This window comes from Etheostoma cragini, chromosome 4 (assembly GCF_013103735.1).
Source record: "Etheostoma cragini isolate CJK2018 chromosome 4, CSU_Ecrag_1.0, whole genome shotgun sequence".
Classification (NCBI taxonomy): domain Eukaryota; kingdom Metazoa; phylum Chordata; class Actinopteri; order Perciformes; family Percidae; genus Etheostoma; species Etheostoma cragini.
Window position 1 is genome coordinate 19745915 of NC_048410.1, and position 19607 is coordinate 19765521.

Genomic DNA, 19607 nt, shown 5'->3' on the forward strand with positions numbered 1-19607 from the left:
TTTGCTTTGAAGTAGACTTTTCCAGCTTCTGGGCTGCTGGTGGTCTCAGTCCAGACGTCTTGGATCAGGGTTCCCCTTCTCCAGGACACTTGCCTCTTCACTCACCCTCTGTGTGAATGGTAGCCTTGAGTTTTGCATCTGGTCTGTACTGTACATGTAGTACAAAAAAAAACACATTTTTCAAAGCAGTCTATTCACCCAGTATTATCATTCGGTTTATTCATAGCGTAATTTGACCATTATCAGTTCTGTCTTTCCTGTGTCTACGACAGCTATTGCATGCCTGTAAGCAAAATCATCATCTGTTTTTTTTCTGTTAAAGTGTTGAGAGGGGGTGGGGGGGGCTGCTGTTTAATTCTGCAAGAGCGTTGCATTGAGACCAATTATACTGGGCCAGCAGGCATATAAAAACACGGTCTAAAATGCCCCCTGGGAAGGATTACCTATCTCTATGGAGACACCAAGTTTCTGTTTAATGAAGTGTCGAGGCATGAAAGCTTGACCACTCATAGCTGAAGGTCTACAAGCAAATAAAGGTCTGCTCTACACCGATGACACTAACCTCAGATATTACCTACCTGTCTAATTTGTATTCATTGGAAACACCCATGTATAGCCTGGTGTTTTTATTTGTATCAATGCTATTAGTTATCTGGGTGAATACATTATTCATTTAACAGGGTTGCCACAGGAGGCTTTTTGGTTCAGTTACATAACTTGTGTGTGGTTATAACTCAGTCCTTATTGGTCAAGAGTCATTTTAGAGAACTACCAATAAACTGAACTGTACAAAGAAAGCAGAGTGAACATGTCCCGAGGTAAATACTGTGTTAGATTTTAAAATGACATGACAGGTGAGTGCAGGCCCATTTTATAGGAATATCATTGGGTGAGGCTGTTTTTTCTGAAGTGCCAACACTTATGTGGATCAGTAGATATTCCAGGCAGGGACTCCAAACTAAATATATACACATCTCCTTTCCTGCTGTCTGTTGGTCTACATACCGCTATTTGTAATTTTCAGACAAAGGGGTGGGGGGTCACAGACAGCTGACGCACCGGAGCGGAGCGCGGCGGTGCGCATCTTCATTCCCGGCTACAGGAGGAAAGGTGCGCACCATGTCTGTCCCATCCTGGGAAACTGTTCTTCCACTCCACTCTTTGACTCGTTTCTGATTTAAGAGACTTTTCTTGCTTTCGCTACTGTATTCCAGAATCGGATTGTGTGCTTTAGAACCAGCTGGAGTGATATTTAATTCAGCGCGCAACAACGGAGGAGGAAAGGTGAATGCATCGCTAATAAAAGGCGCTGAGAGACATCTAAGACGGAGGACTTATTCTGCCCACACATTCATTACAATCTCCGATGCCAGTGAAGATTATGGATGTACTGTCAGGAAATCTGTATGACATTATTAAATATTAACCGGTGTGGAGTTTAAAAGCACTTTTCCTCCTCGTGAAGCTCTTTAAGTTCTCCGATGATGGACGGCAGACAGTCGCCAAGGACTTTCACACCGGATTGTGCAGCTTTTGCCAACACATGAAGGGAAGAAACATGTTTTGTCTGATGAAATCTCGCAGCTTATCAGACAGCAGCAGGGCTATGGGGATCCGACATGGGTCAAAAATCAAACATCACTCCAAACCCATATCTAAAATCTACTTTATTTTGATTTTGCTCCTGCTCATTTTCACACCAAGAGTGGACTCATCGTGGTGGTGAGTGCAGAGTGCCTTTTCTGATCTGATCATTTAGATCACTTTTAATAGCAGTTGATAGCATAGCCTATAAAGGCTACATCCCGAAAACTAATGAACTAATTAATGCAAGCGTAGAAAAAGGTCTAAATCGAAATGTCTAGTCTCTAGTTAACCATTTGCTCTTACTTTCCTATGTCAGGTAGCCTATAAGATGGAAAATGCTCCTGTGACAAAAAGACAAAAAAGGGGTACCCAACTTTCTTCTGCTTATTTGACATACTTGATCTAAAACTTAACCTTGATAAAAAGGCATTTACTTGATTTATTGCCAAAAAAACAACAAAAAATGCACTTAAACTGGGCTAGTCCAATATAAAAAGGTACACATTGGAACACTTTCATCTCAGTTCACCTCTGCATGGGAAGTTTTTGTTGCTGAAGTAAAACTTAATGATAATTAAAACATCAACGCAAAGTGAAACGTTCGGCACAGTTATGTGTGTTATGTGTTTATAAAGATTAATGGTGTTGGGTGGGGGGGAAATCACCCCTATCCATCCATCTTGCCCAGAGCAAGTGGCAGGTGCAGGCGCTGATGCATGAATAAATGCCCCTTGATGATTTCTCTTGAGGTTTTAAATGCTCAGAGAAGGTAAAAAGTCAGCCCCCCCCACCCTGTTCACCCTATCCCACCCACCTGAAATAGCTGTTCTCATGTGTCAAGTCATAGGACCTACAGAAATTGTATTTTTTATATATATGCGCTAATTGGTTTGGGGTGCAGACCCATAATTAATATTAATTATGGGTCTGCACCCCATACCAATTAACTTCAGTTTTACAGATTGATTCAGATTGAAAATGCACTCTTTGTAAATAATGTTGTGATAATTACCCAAGAGAGCTAAAAGGTATATGCTGTCCTAAATTTCATAGTGTAATTCCATTGCTGTCTTATTCAAATACATTGTGAAATAAAAACAACAACCTGGGATTCAATTACACACAGAACAGGAGAGGCTTGGAAGCTTTGTGTCCAGATGATGAATACGTATTTAATCCTGCTTTGCGTTGTTAGGGCCTATTTTTAACTATTGCAATAATTTAGATGAGTTCCATGTGTCTTGCTGCACAGGACCCCCCCCTTCCCTCTCTATTTCTATGTGTGTGTCCTCTTGGAGACAGTCAGGGGTCTTTTGGCACAGCCAGTGTGTACGACACACAATAAACACAAGTAGTGCTTCTGCTCTGCTTTACTGCTCAGGCAGATAGTGGCAGTTAGAACAGGACCGGGACAGCCATAACGGGAGTGGAAACTGCCTGCTACGTCCGTTTCTGTCTCGAAGGCCAGGCGACACAACTGTGGTTGCGATTAGGGACTATAATGATATCCGGATGGAGAGTGGAGCGTGCAGGCTTAGAGAGGGAGGGAGGAGAGGGTGGGGGGGGGCTGCGTCTGCATATGGTTGATCTGTGAGGCAGGGAGGGAAAGGCCTGAGCGGTCACTTGCACTGTAGATGACTGTCCCCATGTCCTGTTGATAAGAGGCCCCCCCCGAGTGTCACAATACCACCAGCATGTGAGCCGCCCTTTTAGGAGTTGCTACAAAAGAAAGGGATTATGTCTGAAAAGAGCAGGAAGCAAAGGCCTGTCACAGGGATGGAGGTGTTTTTCACTGAACGGGAGGAATTTAATAATCTCTTCGACGTTCCCGATTATGTGAGTCTTAAGTAGGGTTATGGATGCCAAGAAAATTAGACACGCTAGTATAACCGAGAGTCCAATCGATAATCTCGATATAAAAGTTTGACATTTTGGGAAATACGTTTGAGAATTGAGTTTGATGACAAGATCGATTTGGCTCTTATATCTGTTAACTAAATATGAAATTCCTAACAGCAGCAGGCTAACAAACTTAGGATAAAAGACTGGAAACAGCTAGCCTGGCTCTGTCCAAAAATAACTAAATCTGCCCTACTATCATCTTCTGGATCTTCAACACATTGCATCTTGTATGGGACAGCTGTGGTTCAGGTGGAAGACCGGTTGTCTCAATCGGAAGACACTGAACCCCTAAATTCCTCCTGATGCTGTACCATTGGTGTGTTAATGTCTTTAAACATTTTTCTGATTATCTTGTCTGGCAGCCTTGGCCAACAGTGTATGGATGTGTGTGTGTGTGTGTGTGTGTGTGTGTGTGTGAGAGAGAATGTTGCCTGTACTGTAAAAGCGTCTGAGTACTTGTTAAGACTTTACTTTAAGTTAAAGTTAGACTAGGTGAGACTAGAAAAGTGCTATTTACATTTTTTTGTAGTGTATAAAAGTGAAACTGACACTTTATAGTGGGTTTGGGGATAGGAGACAAAGGACTGGTCCCAACCAAGCAGTTGAAGAGATGTTTTATTTTTATTTTTTATAAACACACAGATTCCATATCTCCAACTTGTAGCCTGGAAATCCATACCGAAATCCGAAAGGGTTAATGGTCTCTCATTAAGTTAAAAAAAGTGTGCATTTTAAAATCTCACTGCAAGCAATTGGATAACACTACTACCAATCACAACAACACACGGGGTGACGTATCCAGAGCCCCATAAACTTAGCTAGCAGCGGAGCTAACTGGTAGAATAAACTGTCAACATCTGTTTAGCTCGCCTCTTGCCCGCCTATATCCAATTCACAGATGTGATTGGTCCAGCTTGGCTACAGGGGTATAGTTAATGAGCAGCATTACTCGATGCCAGAGTAACTCACTAAGCAAATTCAAATTGTACTCTCGCGAGAACTCTGGATTTGCAGGGTATCCCACTTGATCATTAGAACAAGAAAAAAGTCAATACTATATATATATATACTATACTATTAATACTAATAATAATAATTAATACTACTCAATACTAATATAATTTTTTCAGCTATTTTATATTAGTTACAGTTTGTACCTGAATTAACATGTTATTGAATCACTAAAAAATACATAACACATCAAAAGCACATGTAGCTGATTCAAGCTATTTATTGGCATGAACAAAAAGTAATCATCTAGTAGTAATGAGTGAACACTCCCAAATCACATTCTGCCGACACTGCGTGAATGCCACATAAGAGCAAGCTGAGATAACCCTGATGACATCATAATGACATCATCATGAGACTTGACACAGCTCCCCCAGAGCCACAGAAGACAATACACCGTACCACATTACACAGGTCACCATGTAGGCCCGCATTATAAATAAACGTCATGTGTAAAATTGGAAGGGTGCCCACTATAAGTTATCACCACCCATACTGTGCCTGCAGGTACATCGGAGCGCTGGGTGCTCGGGTGATCTGCGATAACATTCCCGGCCTGGTGAATAAGCAGCGGCAGCTGTGTCAGCGGCACCCGGACCTGATGCAGTCCATCGGCGAGGGAGCCAAAGAGTGGATCAAAGAGTGCCAGCACCAGTTCAGACACCACCGCTGGAACTGCAGCACGCTGGACCGGGACCACACGGTGTTCGGCAGGGTGATGCTGCGAAGTGAGTGTGTACATGTGTGACTGGGATTTCTATCTGTGTGGTTCTGTGTGCGTGACAGTGGTTGTTTACGTCGGTGACACTAGAGTTAATCATCCTCGTAAATGTCAATGCTGTTCCCAGATAAGCAGAGAATTAATAGGTGTTATTAAATCAACTTTGCTCTAGAATACAAACAGAAAGAGAGTTTTTTTTTTCTTCTTTTCTTTAACCTTCTCTGGAATAAGGGAAGATTGGGAAAGTGGATGTTCTCCGAAAACAAGTAGCAGATCTGGAGATCCACACTGGTGATGTATAAACAGTAATAGGAGATGTAAATATTTGGGTAGATGTTTCTGGCAGCCAGACAAAGCTTTACTCCCTGACATATCGCCTGTGTTCTGCTTCATTGCGTGAGCAGGAATGAGAACAAGCGGTGGGTGGGAAAACCAGACCAAATAACCCCCAAAATCTCCTCTGGTCTGAAAGAAAAACACAGCCCAGTGACTGAGAAAGCTGCCATCTGTGCAAAATAAAAGGTGAAAGAAGAGTCAGCTGGACTGGGATGTTATAGCTCACATGCTGCTACCTCTGTCTGGACCATCCACCTTTAATGGACTGATATCTGTGCTCCTGCTGTCTATACTGAAGAAAGACTGCTTTACTGAGCAGTAACACAAATCAACTCTGAACACTAAAAGAACACCTTGATTCTTATCAAAGAAAAAACAGTTGCGGTGTGGTTTCCGACTTCATAATGGTGATTAAAAGTGGCAGTAAGAAAATCTGCAAACAATTTTCCATTGAAAACTAGACGTTTTCTTAAGAGCTTAATTGCAACACCAGTCTTTCGGGGGGGTGGCTGTGGATCAGTGGTAGAGCGGTCGCCTTCCAATCGGAAGGCAGTTCAATCCCTGGCCCTGCTGTCCCTTGTGAAAGTATCCTTGGGCAAGACACTGAACCCTGAGTTGCTCCCGATGCTGCGCCATCGGAGTGTAAATGTGTGTGGGGGTTTATCTGATGAGCACCTTGTACGGCAGCGTCACAGTGTGCGAAAATGGTTAATGGTTCCTGGACTATGTAAAAGTGCTTTGAGTAGTCGTTAAAACGTTACGAAACGTGCTATATCCTAACAGTCCATTTACATTTACATTTCCTGTGCACCCAGGCAGCCGTGAGGCAGCGTTTGTGTACGCCATCTCGTCAGCAGGAGTGGTCTACGCCATTACCAGGGCCTGCAGTCAGGGGGAGCTAAAGATCTGCAACTGCGACGGCCACAAGCGAGGGCAAGCTAGCGACGACAAGGGCAATTTTGACTGGGGCGGATGCAGTGACAACATCAACTATGGCATAAAGTTTGCCAAGGCCTTCGTAGACGCTCGGGAGAGGATGGTAAAAGACGCTCGTGCACTGATGAACCTGCACAACAACCGGTGCGGTCGGATGGTGAGCAGCAACTTTCATTTTAATGATGATACTTATTAAAGACTTATTTCTAACCTTACTGTATAACCCTGTGGCCAGCTCTGAGACTATGAGAGACACGAGCACATTTTACCACAATTAACTTTGTTATGTTGAATAGATTCTATCCATCATTTACAGAAAATGTAACACACACACACACACACACACACACACACACACACACACACACACACACACACACACACACACACACACACACACACACACACACACACACACACACACACACACACACACACACACACACACACACACACACACACACACACACACACACACACACACACACACACACACACACACACACACACACACACACACACACACACACACACACACACACACACACACGTTTATTTTTAGAGCTGGTTTTAAATTACACTGAAACAAATTATAACAATTCACCGTTACAAAAACCAATCGCAGCACGGCTGTCTTGGAACAATAGACTGACGGTGGCAGAGTGCCCCGACACTTAAAGTCAACTAAAACACGACAGTGTAGAATCAGTGTTGGACCTACAGTCTGTTGAGATGCCTCTCCAAAACGCAGAAATGAAGCACAATCAAATTATAAAATGTCAAAACACGTAAAAAAGACCTGAATTTTGCTGCAAACCAATGACATGAAAAAAAAAAAAAAGTAATCCATGGCAATCAGTAGATCCACAAAAATAGTCTGTGTATCCAGCAAGGCCTCGGCCCGTCACATTGCCCAGCCAGTTCCAAACAGGTGAACCCAGCCTCTCCACTTCGCCGCTTAACCAATGTGGATTCAAATGTATAAAAGTCCAAATCTACACGCAATGCACTGTATCAATTGTTAAGCTGACTTAATTTATATACTGTACATGGCATTTAGGCAACCTATATTGCAACGTTGGCATGGCAACATGTCCAGACTAGTGCAACAGTAATTTTCATTTTTTTGTGTCAACAATGGTCTCAGGTGAGAGCAACTTGTCACGTAACCCAGAGCCCTGAATTTTAGTATATGAAATTAGATGTATTACCTACCACCATTTAGTTGTTTTCTGTTATTTAAAATGTTTAAAACATATCTGGTCATGCCAGATGTAAATATTCCACTAATTTTTGAAACAATTACCCGTTTCATTTGTGCTATTTTCGCTAAGGTTCTGAGGAGTTGGACTGTTGCTGGTTATTGTTGATTTTGTTTAGATGTGCCAAATTGTAATTATATAAGTGATCATTGGCCGGACCATTTAGCTAAAGCTATGCTAGCAATAGCTGTAACTTGTTGCCGTAGCAACTCCAAACATTCGGGGCTGTATCCATATAAGGCCAGAGAAATGAAACACTTTGTTTTTTTGTTTATGATTAATGCTTTGTTAAGTTTTATTGATGGGGAAAAAATGTTCTATTTTTAATTTTTTGTTCATTTTAGCCAAAAATACAATGTTTTATGATAATAAAGAGGCGTGGTTTACTTCATAGGCTGTGAGCCTGCGTATCTGGGTCACATAACTGATGTACCATATATATAACGAAAGATGTATCCTGGGATTTATTTTAACTTTGATTGGTTTGAAAAAAGATAAAAATTCACAAAAAAATTGAGATCATTACAGGCCTAATTTATACCATAGTACAGTAGGCAACATGGCAAATTAGACTTCAGCATTTTTACTCCCTTTTTTCAGATTTTTCAGCAGATGAAGTTATAGAACTGTGTTTTATATAAACACTAGTTAGTTTTCTTTGAGTTTTGCATTAATGTTATGAAAAATTTATTCATAAGAAATTATTCTCCCAATTATTTTCTCACTTAAGTGATTAATTGTGGGGTCTATGAAACCTTGGAGAACCATGGAAAATGTAATTTCTCAAAAATGTAACTGTCTTGTTTTATGAGACTCAAATTCAAAGATATCCAGTGCACAATAATTTTCACACTTAAATAACTGGCAAAACAAAAATGTTTTGCTATTTTGCTTGAATATTATAATAAATAATACATTTCTATAATTATACAAATTATTGCTAATTAAATTTTGAGAAAAGTTGCAACATAAAAGTAAATCTACCATGAAATAACGTTTTATCTATATAAGCCCCCGATTATCTCAAGTGAAAACTGAACGACTTGAGTAAAGACACCGCTCCTGGAAACAGGCAACAAAGTAAGAATCAAATCCCCCGACAGCATATATTATAGATTTTACTTACATCCGTTGGGTAAACTCCAGTCAGCGTGAGGCAGGCTGATCACACCTAGGCTACATCACATCGGCTTAACACCATGTCACCTTTGACCTCTGCTCTAGGCAGTAAAGCGCTTTATGAAGCTGGAGTGCAAGTGTCATGGGGTCAGTGGCTCCTGTTCTCTGAGGACCTGCTGGCTGGCGATGTCAGACTTCAGGCGGACTGGAGACTACCTTCGCAAGAAGTACAACACAGCCATCGAGGTGACCATGAACCAGGACGGGACGGGCTTTATGGTGGCTGACAAGGACTTCCAGGGAAGCACCAAGAATGAGTTAGTGTATGTCGAGAACTCACCAGATTACTGTCTCACAGACCGCTCAGCAGGTGAGGGAATCAATAAAGTTTCTTTGTATGATAACGCATTTTAAAAAGTGGAAAAATCTGGAGCTCCTTGCAAAGAGTAAAAATGTGCATTGATACTTTAGATGCACATAAATAAAGAGTGGGACATAAAGACTAATACATAAATAGTGGCTGTATGATGATACACTACACATCCTCAGCTCAGTTGTCTTTTTCACTTTTGAATCATTTAATTTAATAATTTCCACAGTGAGTGCACACACACTCTGTATAGCACACACACACACATATATATATATATATATATATATATATATATATATATATATATATATATATATATATATATATATATATATAGTTACTTAAACAGATAACATAAACAAACAATGCTGCAATAAGAACAGTTAAGTTTGTTTAGTAAGAATTGTGACCAAGATATGTACTGAGGGGACATTTTAACATCGAAAATAATTAACTTGTCACTTCTCTGGTGGACAAACGATGTAATGGTGTCACTGTTACTAAATGACGCGTTTCATCCCTTATCAGCCAAAATGCAGGATAAGCAAATATCACCAAATATTAGCCGCTTGATTTATTGCTAAGGCTCTACTTTTGAGATTCCCACCAGGATTCTGCCGCCACCCCAAAACCTTATAGCTTATCTGGTTTATGGCCCTTAAAAGGACCAACAACTATAAGCTGATGAAGTTAACAAAGTTAGTAGGTAAAGTTAATCTCTCTTAACCCACAGGATGCCCCAGGTTCAGACCTGGCTATCAACAACATGCATTTAAAACTATTCCATGTGGAAAAGATGTCACAATTGTATCGGGGCATACATCAGCTAACAAAGCTGATACTAGATCCGACTCGGCATCAACACATAACCACTATTCAAAGGACACAGATCGGAATCTGGGCCAAAAAGACTTGATCGGGACACCCTCATGTGGAATTCTTCATAACTAAGATGTACCTATATTTTATTCATCAGCAAAATACCGTCAATCTAAATTCTGAAATCCAGTGAAGCATTTTTGTGTAAAATAAGGAAATTATTTTTAATATAAAAATATTGCAACACCAAATTTCCAGTTGAGTATATTGTTAAACAGGTGGGTCATTTAGAAAATCTACGAGAATAAGAGATTTTTCCACTGAAGGCTTGCATTCTTTCAAAGCTTAATGTTCAATGGTTTGACCTTTAACATCTCATTTAATTCCTAGTGTTTGCTTTACCTTGTTAAACTCAGTATCTCTCCTCCAATCCAGCCCCACCAATAGAGCGTGAAGGAGTTCACTAGCTCACTGTTAATAGGTTAGGTAAGTAGTAGGTTGGTGTATATGTGCAGGGGACATGAGGGGACTTTGAGATTCACCCACTCCTCCCTGCTGATAGCTTGGTGTGTGTTCACTCAAAGGAAAGGCCGTCTTTCCTTGTTAAAAGGTGATCTGAAAAGGAGCTTATGACCCTCCTTGCCACTAATCTCCAATGTATAGGAATTCATAGCCTAAGGACACATGCAGACTTATTTTTCAAATCCTTCCTTTGGGCAGTAGAAGGATCCACTCCCTAGAGCCTGAAGGGAATATCTTCTCTTATCCTTTTCTCTTTACTTCAGGGATGCTCTGTTATTAGACATGGCATCTGATCTTAGGCTTAGATTTCACACTTGAGTACATAACCTTTGGGTTTGTCTCTGAGACTATTCTGTCAGCGTGTCTGTAAGCCAATACCGCGCCGAAGAGTTTGGAGTTGCACTTTTCGGCAATCAAAATGTTCACTCATGTTCAGAGGTGGTTAACTGCCAATATGAGCATTTCTACAGTATATCAGTAACTGGAAGTTTTCCAAAATGCAAATAATTTGAGGTGATATGTGACTAGGAGTAACAACCATTGAAGAAGAGTTACTCAAATTGGGTTACTGTAATAGGAAAGGTACATGTTGTCAACACTTCAAAAATAGAGATGTAATTCTTTTAAAGCTGCACTTAATGATTTTATTTTATCACATCACTGGAGCAAATAACTAAATGTGTAGTTAGAATTATCACCCAACCCTCGCTCCGCTCTACACAGCCTTATAAGACGGGTGCAATTAGTGAAGAAAGCAGAATGGGGGGGGGGGGGGGGGGGGGGGGGGGGGGAGGATTTTTTCTCACAGCAAAACAAAATATGCAACAAATAAATCTTCCCATCCAATACCACTGATATAGTGCCACTTTGCTAGCCATACCAAAAACACACATGCATTTCAATATGCATTGGAAATAAACTCAAAATGTTTTAGCACAACATTAAGTCAACATAAAACACAGCGCTTTCAAGCTGTAGAGCGGAGTTCATATATGCGGCGAAAACAAAATACTTTCACCCAGAAAACGCTTGTTCGTTCCTCTGGAGGTTTTTAATCCAAATCTTATCTTTTTTCTGAACTTAGCTAGTCGTTTTGGTGACTAAACTTAACTGTCATTGCCTCATGACGCTCACTTTTTCTGGCTTAACTCAACTACCATGGCCCCTGAAAGGACCGGGCCTGTTTAAAATGTTAATTGTAATCATGGTTAATCATGGTCTTTGTTTTCAAAAATGGGATTTTGATTTATTTTGATCTTGTAAAAGAAAACAGAAATGGTTATACAGAAAATAATATTACACAAGTTCGAAAGCATAGAGATACAATATAACAAATATATCTTATTTTTTTTGTTTTTGTTTTGACATATTCACAAAAGGAGTGGGAAGAAGTATACCTTCATTTAGTCTCACCCATTAATATATGAAAAAACTAAACAAAATTACAGAACATTCACTTTCAGATGTAGCATACTTTTCTTCCGGACTCAAACATCTTGTTTAATCCATGGTGTGTTAATAAAGGACAGGGGATATACAACAACATTGCTGTAAACTAAATGTTACTTATCATTATGCTTGAAGATAACTATGAATTTTTCCCTTCTCATGCTAATATATCCACATTTCTTTACAGGCTCCTTGGGCACAGCAGGCAGAGTTTGCAACAAGTCCTCCAGAGGCACGGACGGCTGTGAGGTCATGTGCTGTGGGCGGGGCTACGACACCATGCGTGTCAAACGTGTCACCAAGTGCGAGTGCAAGTTCAAGTGGTGCTGCGCTGTGGAGTGCAAAGACTGCGAGGACTTAGTGGATGTTCACACCTGCAAGCCTCACAAGCGACCAGATTGGCTGGACATAACCTAACACGGAGACCTGACCAATCACAGGTCACCACTGACTCAATAACCTGCGTGCTAATGACTGCGTTTTGTTATGGGATATATAAATTGGATCTCTTAACTATAATACTTCTGGCTTACTTTTGATCCTTTGACACTTCCGGAAGCAGAGACTTCACAGACCTTGATGCTAAACTGGAAATTAGGCCCAGTTACTGATCGTGCTGCTTTAATAAGTGTTTCTGAGAACTATTTGTTGAGCTTTTTTAAGACAAACTTTGAATCTTTGCTACAAAATGGCTGAACATTGTTTTGTTCTGTTGTAAATACACCCTTCAGTGTTTCCCAAAGGTTGACTGCTTTAAACTGGTAGGTGGGTTGGTGGGATGGGGGTGCTACCACCACACCAAATTATGTTCTCAATTTAACACTTTCTTTAAATATTTATTGCTAGTTTTAGTTTAGTGTAGTTTTAGTTTAGTAACTTTTCAAAATTCACATTAACCATTCTTCACTACGGCATGAATTAGATCCACCGCACAGCACTTATTTAAAAAGAAAATATGTCACTTTTAAAGCTGGTTTGCCCGTTACTCCTGTTATTTCCTTACAAGCAATGGAACATTTAAAAGGCTGACACAGTTATAGTGGAAAAACTGCCCCTGTTTAGGGTTAGGTAGTAGATAGATACGTGGTAATCAGAGATGGTACGATAGCGTTTTTTTATTCTGTTTTTTTATTCCTGGTACAGATTCTGATACCTGAACTTGCATATCGGCGTACTTATCCGATACCAGAGTGTCATATATTTTATTATTGTTTTAACAGCTGTATACTACTATCCCTGTATGTATGTGATATGATTTCAATCTTTGTTGTCAGTCTGCCTCAGGTTAAACTCTCAAACAATGAATGCCACAGAACTTTCTTTTATTATCAAGTTTGACAGTCAGTTATAACGGAGAAAGAACATAAAATAAACAATTTAACATAGATTTTACTTAGGGTTTTATTATGTGGAATCGGATTGGTGCATAAACTCCAGTGCTTCCCGATACTAGTGTTTTAGGCAGTGTTGGAGGCGATCAGGACATCTCTAGTGGTAATGCCTGCCTGTTTTACAGTATGTAAAGACTGTGTGAGAACATACTTCTCATACTGATGATTATAATAGCAGTAATTTTAGCCTGAAGAAAGAGACATAGACAAATGCAATATTGCAAAAAACTCTGACATTGTATCATTTAAAATGACAGGCTATATAGTATGCTACTGCAACAAATCAACAGTTGCTGCTAATGAGTGCAACTCTAACAAACTAGTTTCTATTAGAAGTAGATCAGACAATCGCACTGTGAACCGGAAGGAACCGCAAACAGGAAAACAAGGAAGGACTTTCAGTAAATGTAAAGTCGCGGGAATCTTGCAGCAAAGCTGAGTTTTGGGAGAGTTTTGGGAGTCATATGGACTTTGGACTATTGTCTGACAGGGTTACATTTTGCAGTATTCCACGTCATGTTATTTCTACTTTTGGTTCTTTGTTTTTGCTTCCCATGTTATGATTCAATACCACACCGACAGCTTAAAGCAATAGTCCTTAGGCTGTGTTAGGGGTTAGCAGCCCTGCGTAAAAAAAATAGACCTCATTCATTTCAAATAGGCTACTGCGGCAAACAATGTAAAAACACTGCAGCAACACAAGGCAGTGTAGATGCATCCGATGTTGATGACTTACTTTAATGTGAATGCAGAAATTCTTCTGTATTTACCGGTTGATTATCCAAGGACGACCAAATGATTTTTTGATGTAAAACAACTTTCTGAAGTTGCCAAATCCAGTGTCATAACATTACAAACTAAAGCCTGACCAATAAAGATTTTTAAGGCCGATACCGATTTGAATATTTGATTAAAAAATCTGATATATTTTCAAATCCAGATACGCGTTACGAAACAAACAGATTTACCTAACATTAGTTATTTGTAGATATTTATGAGTTCTCACTAAAATAATGATAATGAGTTTTGTTGTCACAACAGATCAGAGGAAATATCAAAATATATTAAAGGTCTGATAAATGTAATGTGTAAAAATACCAACTGAAGATATGAAACTTAAAGTCCTTTGAACAAAAACACCCATGACAAATTAAGTATTGCCAACAGGGATGTAGTGGAGCGCCCTCTGGTGGACAAACTATAAAACGCCAATGCTCATAACATGGTTGACAGTCTATTTTTAGTTTTTAAATTTTCATTTATCAAAATCATTTATGTGTCATTATAAATAATTCTGAAGAATGAAATGCTTATAAATGCAGATTACTATATATTGGGAAATGCCTAACATCGGCTGATAATATCAGGCCGCCGATGTGTCGGTCGGGCTCTATTACAAACTAACAAGATCGGTGCCTGAAAATTTTTTCAAACTGATGATACCATCTCATATCATCAGTATCGTAAAAACAACATGCCCCCACCAATGCGGCTGTTTTTGATCTGAACACCCAGTTAGCCATCATGCCTGCAGCCTTAGTTATTTGCCAAAATGTACCTACTGCCTGTTTCTCTTGGTCTAAGACCGTTAACTCCAGAAGGCTATTTCTTTCCCCAATCTTTCAAACCTCTATCAGATGCAACTTTTATTTAGTTTTTGTAAAAACAGAAGAAATGGGTTTTCTTTTACCTGCAGGGTCTCAGTTGGTGAAGGGAAACTTTACTGAGCTGAAAAAAAACATTCAGTTAATCTTGCGATGTAACAAATTGCTTTACGGCACTTTACACATACGCCCATTCAAGAACCGGCAAATAAGGTAGAGATTTAGTTTTTCATACTATCTTCATGGCTGAGCTAGCAAAAAAAGAAGCATAAAGCTAGATAAGCATTGTCGGAAGAAAACAGTGAAGAAATGGCCAAAACTGCATAGTGCCCCTTTCACAGACACCACAGCTGTTTATGCTGCTGATAATGTAATTCGTCTTCCATCAAAGTAGAAAACATGTACAGTATATGCTGCTATTTTGTCATAAATCATAACTAAACCTGAACAGCAAGATATATACCGTAAATCTGAAGATTCTAATTACTCAGAAAAATAATAAAAACAGTTTCTGTTCTGTACGAGGTCATGTTGCCATTTTAAATTATAGTTGTTATCATATACAGTAAGTTCTGTTTCCAGTGTAGGCCTCTCAGTGGTTGCCTTAAGGTTGTAAGTGCAGTCTTCATTGCAAAGGCCAGTACAGCATGTTTCTCCTGTTGTTGTATTGTGACAGACCACTTTTACGATGCTATCTCATGCAATTGTGCTTTCAGTCCTTTGTGCACATTTTCACCGGCTCGGACTGGTTTGTGAGAAGTGAAGTATTTAATGAAACCGGGCCAAATCATTGAAGAAATAGCAGTGAAGTAGCTACGGACCCTGAGTTTGACTTTTCAACATCTGGTAATGCAGCCAGACGCATGCTAGACCATTGGAGACACGACCCTCAAAAGGGCTTTATAGATCTAAATGAATCTGACAACAAGCTGTGGATGCTGGGAGTCAACAAATTTTTTCAAGTCCACGTAATGAGGAAAGGAGCCAGAGCAAAGTGCTTTGAACGAGGCCAAGTGACACACCGTGTCAAACGTTCACAAGTCAAAAGTTAATTGCAAACCAAGGAGCTTGTTTTGAATGTAAATGAAGAGCATGATGGCTGTGTTTTTCTTAAAGATTAGAAAAGTGAGAGCTGATAACATACAGTGGGGGCCGACCTGGGCCTGCTCTGCACTGGCCTTCAAAAGTTCATATTTCTATTCTCCACTTCTGACAGCACAAAACTCACTATTTCAGTCCACTATGAAATCAACATTTTAATCCTGAAACCATATTGGAAACCACTGGGTCTGCACTGATCCGTACTAAGGATTTGGGTTGGTTGATGGTGGATATCATAGTTACTGTTGCCCATGTGATGTCACTTAGGTCTATTCACAACATTAAAATGTTTTTAATTTTCAGATGTATTGCCTACATTTCAGCCAACCAAAAAATATGTGTAATTGTAACTGATACCATGAAAGTTTCACTGTTCAATTAAGGCTTATGCCACATTTTTTCATCCAAGTCAATGTTTTCCTCTGTCAGTGTTTGGTGCTACAGTGTCATGGTTTGTATTACGGTCTCTGAAAATATTTTCACCTTTGTATTGCTGGTCCCAAAATACCTTACTGGCTCTATATTAAACCTTGTTGATCCACTCCCTCTGTCACTCCTATTAGAGGTCTTCCGTTCCCTGACAGTTTATATGGTCTCATGTGTTTTAGCAGGGAGTAAATAAAGAGAATGCAACCAACTGGGTTGGTGTTATAAAGATCAGTCAGCTCAATGTCAGGGTATTCCAGAGTATATTTTACAGGAATGTTACTGGACTGGCAGATAATGGGCGTAGATAGCAACATAATTTACATCACAAAACATTTGCAAGCATTATCTTTAGGGAATCAAAATATTAAAATAAAATGAAAGTTAAAATAAGTATGGTTTTATCGTACAATTAGCTAAGCTGTACGGACACAGATAGTAGATTGACAATTTGCTGAGCTCAAAATCTGCCAAAGTATCCGTACCGCTTTGTCCCCCACACTGTGTGATCCAGTTTAACTCTTTAAAAATAACAGGAGCGGCACCGCGGGCATTCTCTTCCATCATGGTGATATCAAATGGGCATCTCAATTTGACAACATTTCAGAGCTAAATTTGGCCCAAGGGAGAGTATGGTCCACACAGATGTTCCACATTTCTGGAAACCAGGAGACAGAAATGTTGTTCTCATGCTTTTACATTGCAATGAATCAAAAATGATTCAGTGTTGTGCAAGTTCATTCTACACATAAATCTCCTTGAAACACTGCGCTCCATCTAATCATATGAATAATATCTAAAAATTACAGCAATATCGGAAATATTTTGATATGTATACATTCCCTTGTGAAGGGAGGTGAAATTGTTCCTCTCTACACTATTTAGAAAAAGTGTTGAAAATCTGTCCCAGTAGTTTCACTGTTTTTCTTGGAAGAGAGGATGCCCTTTTGTGACCTTATCAGCAGTAATTGAGCTTTATGTAGACATGAAATTGGACTTGACAATAGCTGCTATGTAGCGTATTTATTGTCCTTGCCAAGTGACATCATACACATTTGTTACTGGGAGAATCCAGCTATAAATCTCACATACAGTCTGTTTCTGTAGCATTGACAAATGAAAATACTCCCACAAACAGCCTATACAAAGTAAATGATCTTCTTACAGCAAGATCATTATATTGCACGTACAATAAATGTAGTAATGTAGTGTGTATCTCAAGCACACAGGGGTACAAAGATATTGATGACCATGTTAAATGAGTAAATGCATAATCCTTAACTTTATTCATCCAACTCACATGCAGTGGATTTATTATGTTCATACAGAACTGATATTTTGCATCTAGATGCTGATTCACTGCCCGCAACCATACACCAATATCAGCACAGCAGAGACTGTGGAGTGGTAATAAATACTTCCCATAAGAGCCACATTAGACACAGACCCTGATACCAGCCATTATGTGAAATCTATTCTATTAAGGCTACAAGTACCAGCTCTGCCATATGCCTACTTCCTGCTTAGCATGAGAGACCATGAAGGGAATAAACTATGTTGTGAACTGATGGGAGTAGCTAAATCCACCAACAACCCACGATTACTATGCAGGATTTGCATTTTAAACTGCAAAAAGATAATGGCGTGAGCTGCCAACAACTTGTGAAATGGCATTCACGTACATTTAGTTGGATAAAACATTTTGTCGGTTGACTTGAGTGTTGCAGATGCATAAACTATAAGAACAGGAGCTCAAGCAGGTTAGCTGTAATACTATGAAAGAGTAAAGCAAGCTGTCATCCCAAGACATTGGTTTGACTTGAAACAGTACTATTGCTAGGCTGAGTATAAAGTGTGTAGAGATGATCTCAGTACAATGTGTGACAAAACAATGTTAAGTTGACTATGCAGCCTCTATAATACAGAGGCACCACAATAACAACAACAACAACAAAAGTAGGCCCAAAAGGTAGATGAAAGCAGCCTAAAAACAGAAATCAGCTCATAAACAAATCAGAAGAGAAACAGGCCAGCAGCATCAACACTTTATGTTATTGCCAGGCACAGAAACAGCAGAGCAGAATTAAGAAATCACTGAACATTAGCATGTTAGCAAAGGCAGCACGTACCTTAAAGCAGTGTCAGCGAAGTCCATCTTTGAGAAGAGTTACCAGCTGACAGGAAAACTGCTAATGGCGTCTAAAGTCCACAGCTGATAAATTCCAGCAGAAGAAGACAAAGGGATGGGATCATTTGTAAACCTAAACTTCTCCACTAAACCAAAAACAGGACGTATGTTAGCATGTAAGCTTATAAATTAAGTACGACATCTGCAACAAGTGGATTCGGAAGTGTTAGCAAACTAGCAATGTTAGCGGCAGGCTAGCTAGTAGCTCAAACACCAAACCAGTGGGTAGGGCACTGGCAGTTTAAATAGCCCGCCCTATCAAGGGGTGTGCTTGATTTGTGTTTGGTATATGTCATAGTCATAATAATAATAATAATAATAATAATAATAATAATAATAATAATAATAATAATAATAATAATAAAACCTAAAAAAACTTTTGTACAGATTTGTTTTTAAAATATAGTGCTTTAAATGGTAGGACCAAGAATGCAAAATTTTAGGAGTAATACCAGACAATTAAAACCATACCAAAATAAAATGCCCAACATAATACAAGATAAACGCAATGACAGAAATGTATGCCTGCCTGAACCAGCTCAAAACTCTATTTAGAGATTGATGGCCTCACAAATAATGTCACCGACCTGGTAGTTTTTCATGACCCAGTCATTGCAGTCTAATGTTTCATAGCTGTTGATTATTAACTCACCGGTTGGTCATCAGGGGACTAAACCCTATTCTCATACTGTCATAATTACACAGCTCGAATAAAAAAAAAAAAAGTATCAAAAAGTGACCAAGGGACAGACGTAACACTACCTATGTTAAAATTGTTATTTTTTTATTCTGGAGGCAGATGCTTCAGGGACACACTTGGCAAAGATCCCAGACATCAAGAGTTCATTAATTCATGGTGC

General features: G+C 39.5%; 1 protein-coding gene across 1 annotated transcript; it reads left to right on the top strand.

Annotated features, from left to right (window-relative positions):
• The first annotated feature begins 1060 nt into the window (after positions 1–1060).
• LOC117943670 (protein Wnt-2b-A-like) lies at positions 1061–14359 on the top strand. The gene is made up of 5 exons (XM_034869938.1): positions 1061–1722; positions 5008–5228; positions 6373–6650; positions 8980–9244; positions 12225–14359. Exons 1-5 carry the CDS (start codon positions 1544–1546, stop codon positions 12452–12454), a joined length of 1173 nt encoding a protein of 390 aa, XP_034725829.1. The 5' UTR covers positions 1061–1543; the 3' UTR covers positions 12455–14359.
• Positions 14360–19607: the final 5248 nt, after the last annotated feature.

Bases quoted from the DNA above. Each gene is read 5' to 3' on its own strand.
- LOC117943670 (XM_034869938.1), top strand. From the start codon at position 1,544: ATGAAGGGAAGAAACATGTTTTGTCTGATGAAATCTCGCAGCTTATCA. The intron at 6,651-8,979 runs GTGAGCAGCAAC...CCTCTGCTCTAG, and splicing joins ACAACCGGTGCGGTCGGATG to GCAGTAAAGCGCTTTATGAA. The intron at 9,245-12,224 runs GTGAGGGAATCA...ATTTCTTTACAG, and splicing joins TCTCACAGACCGCTCAGCAG to GCTCCTTGGGCACAGCAGGC.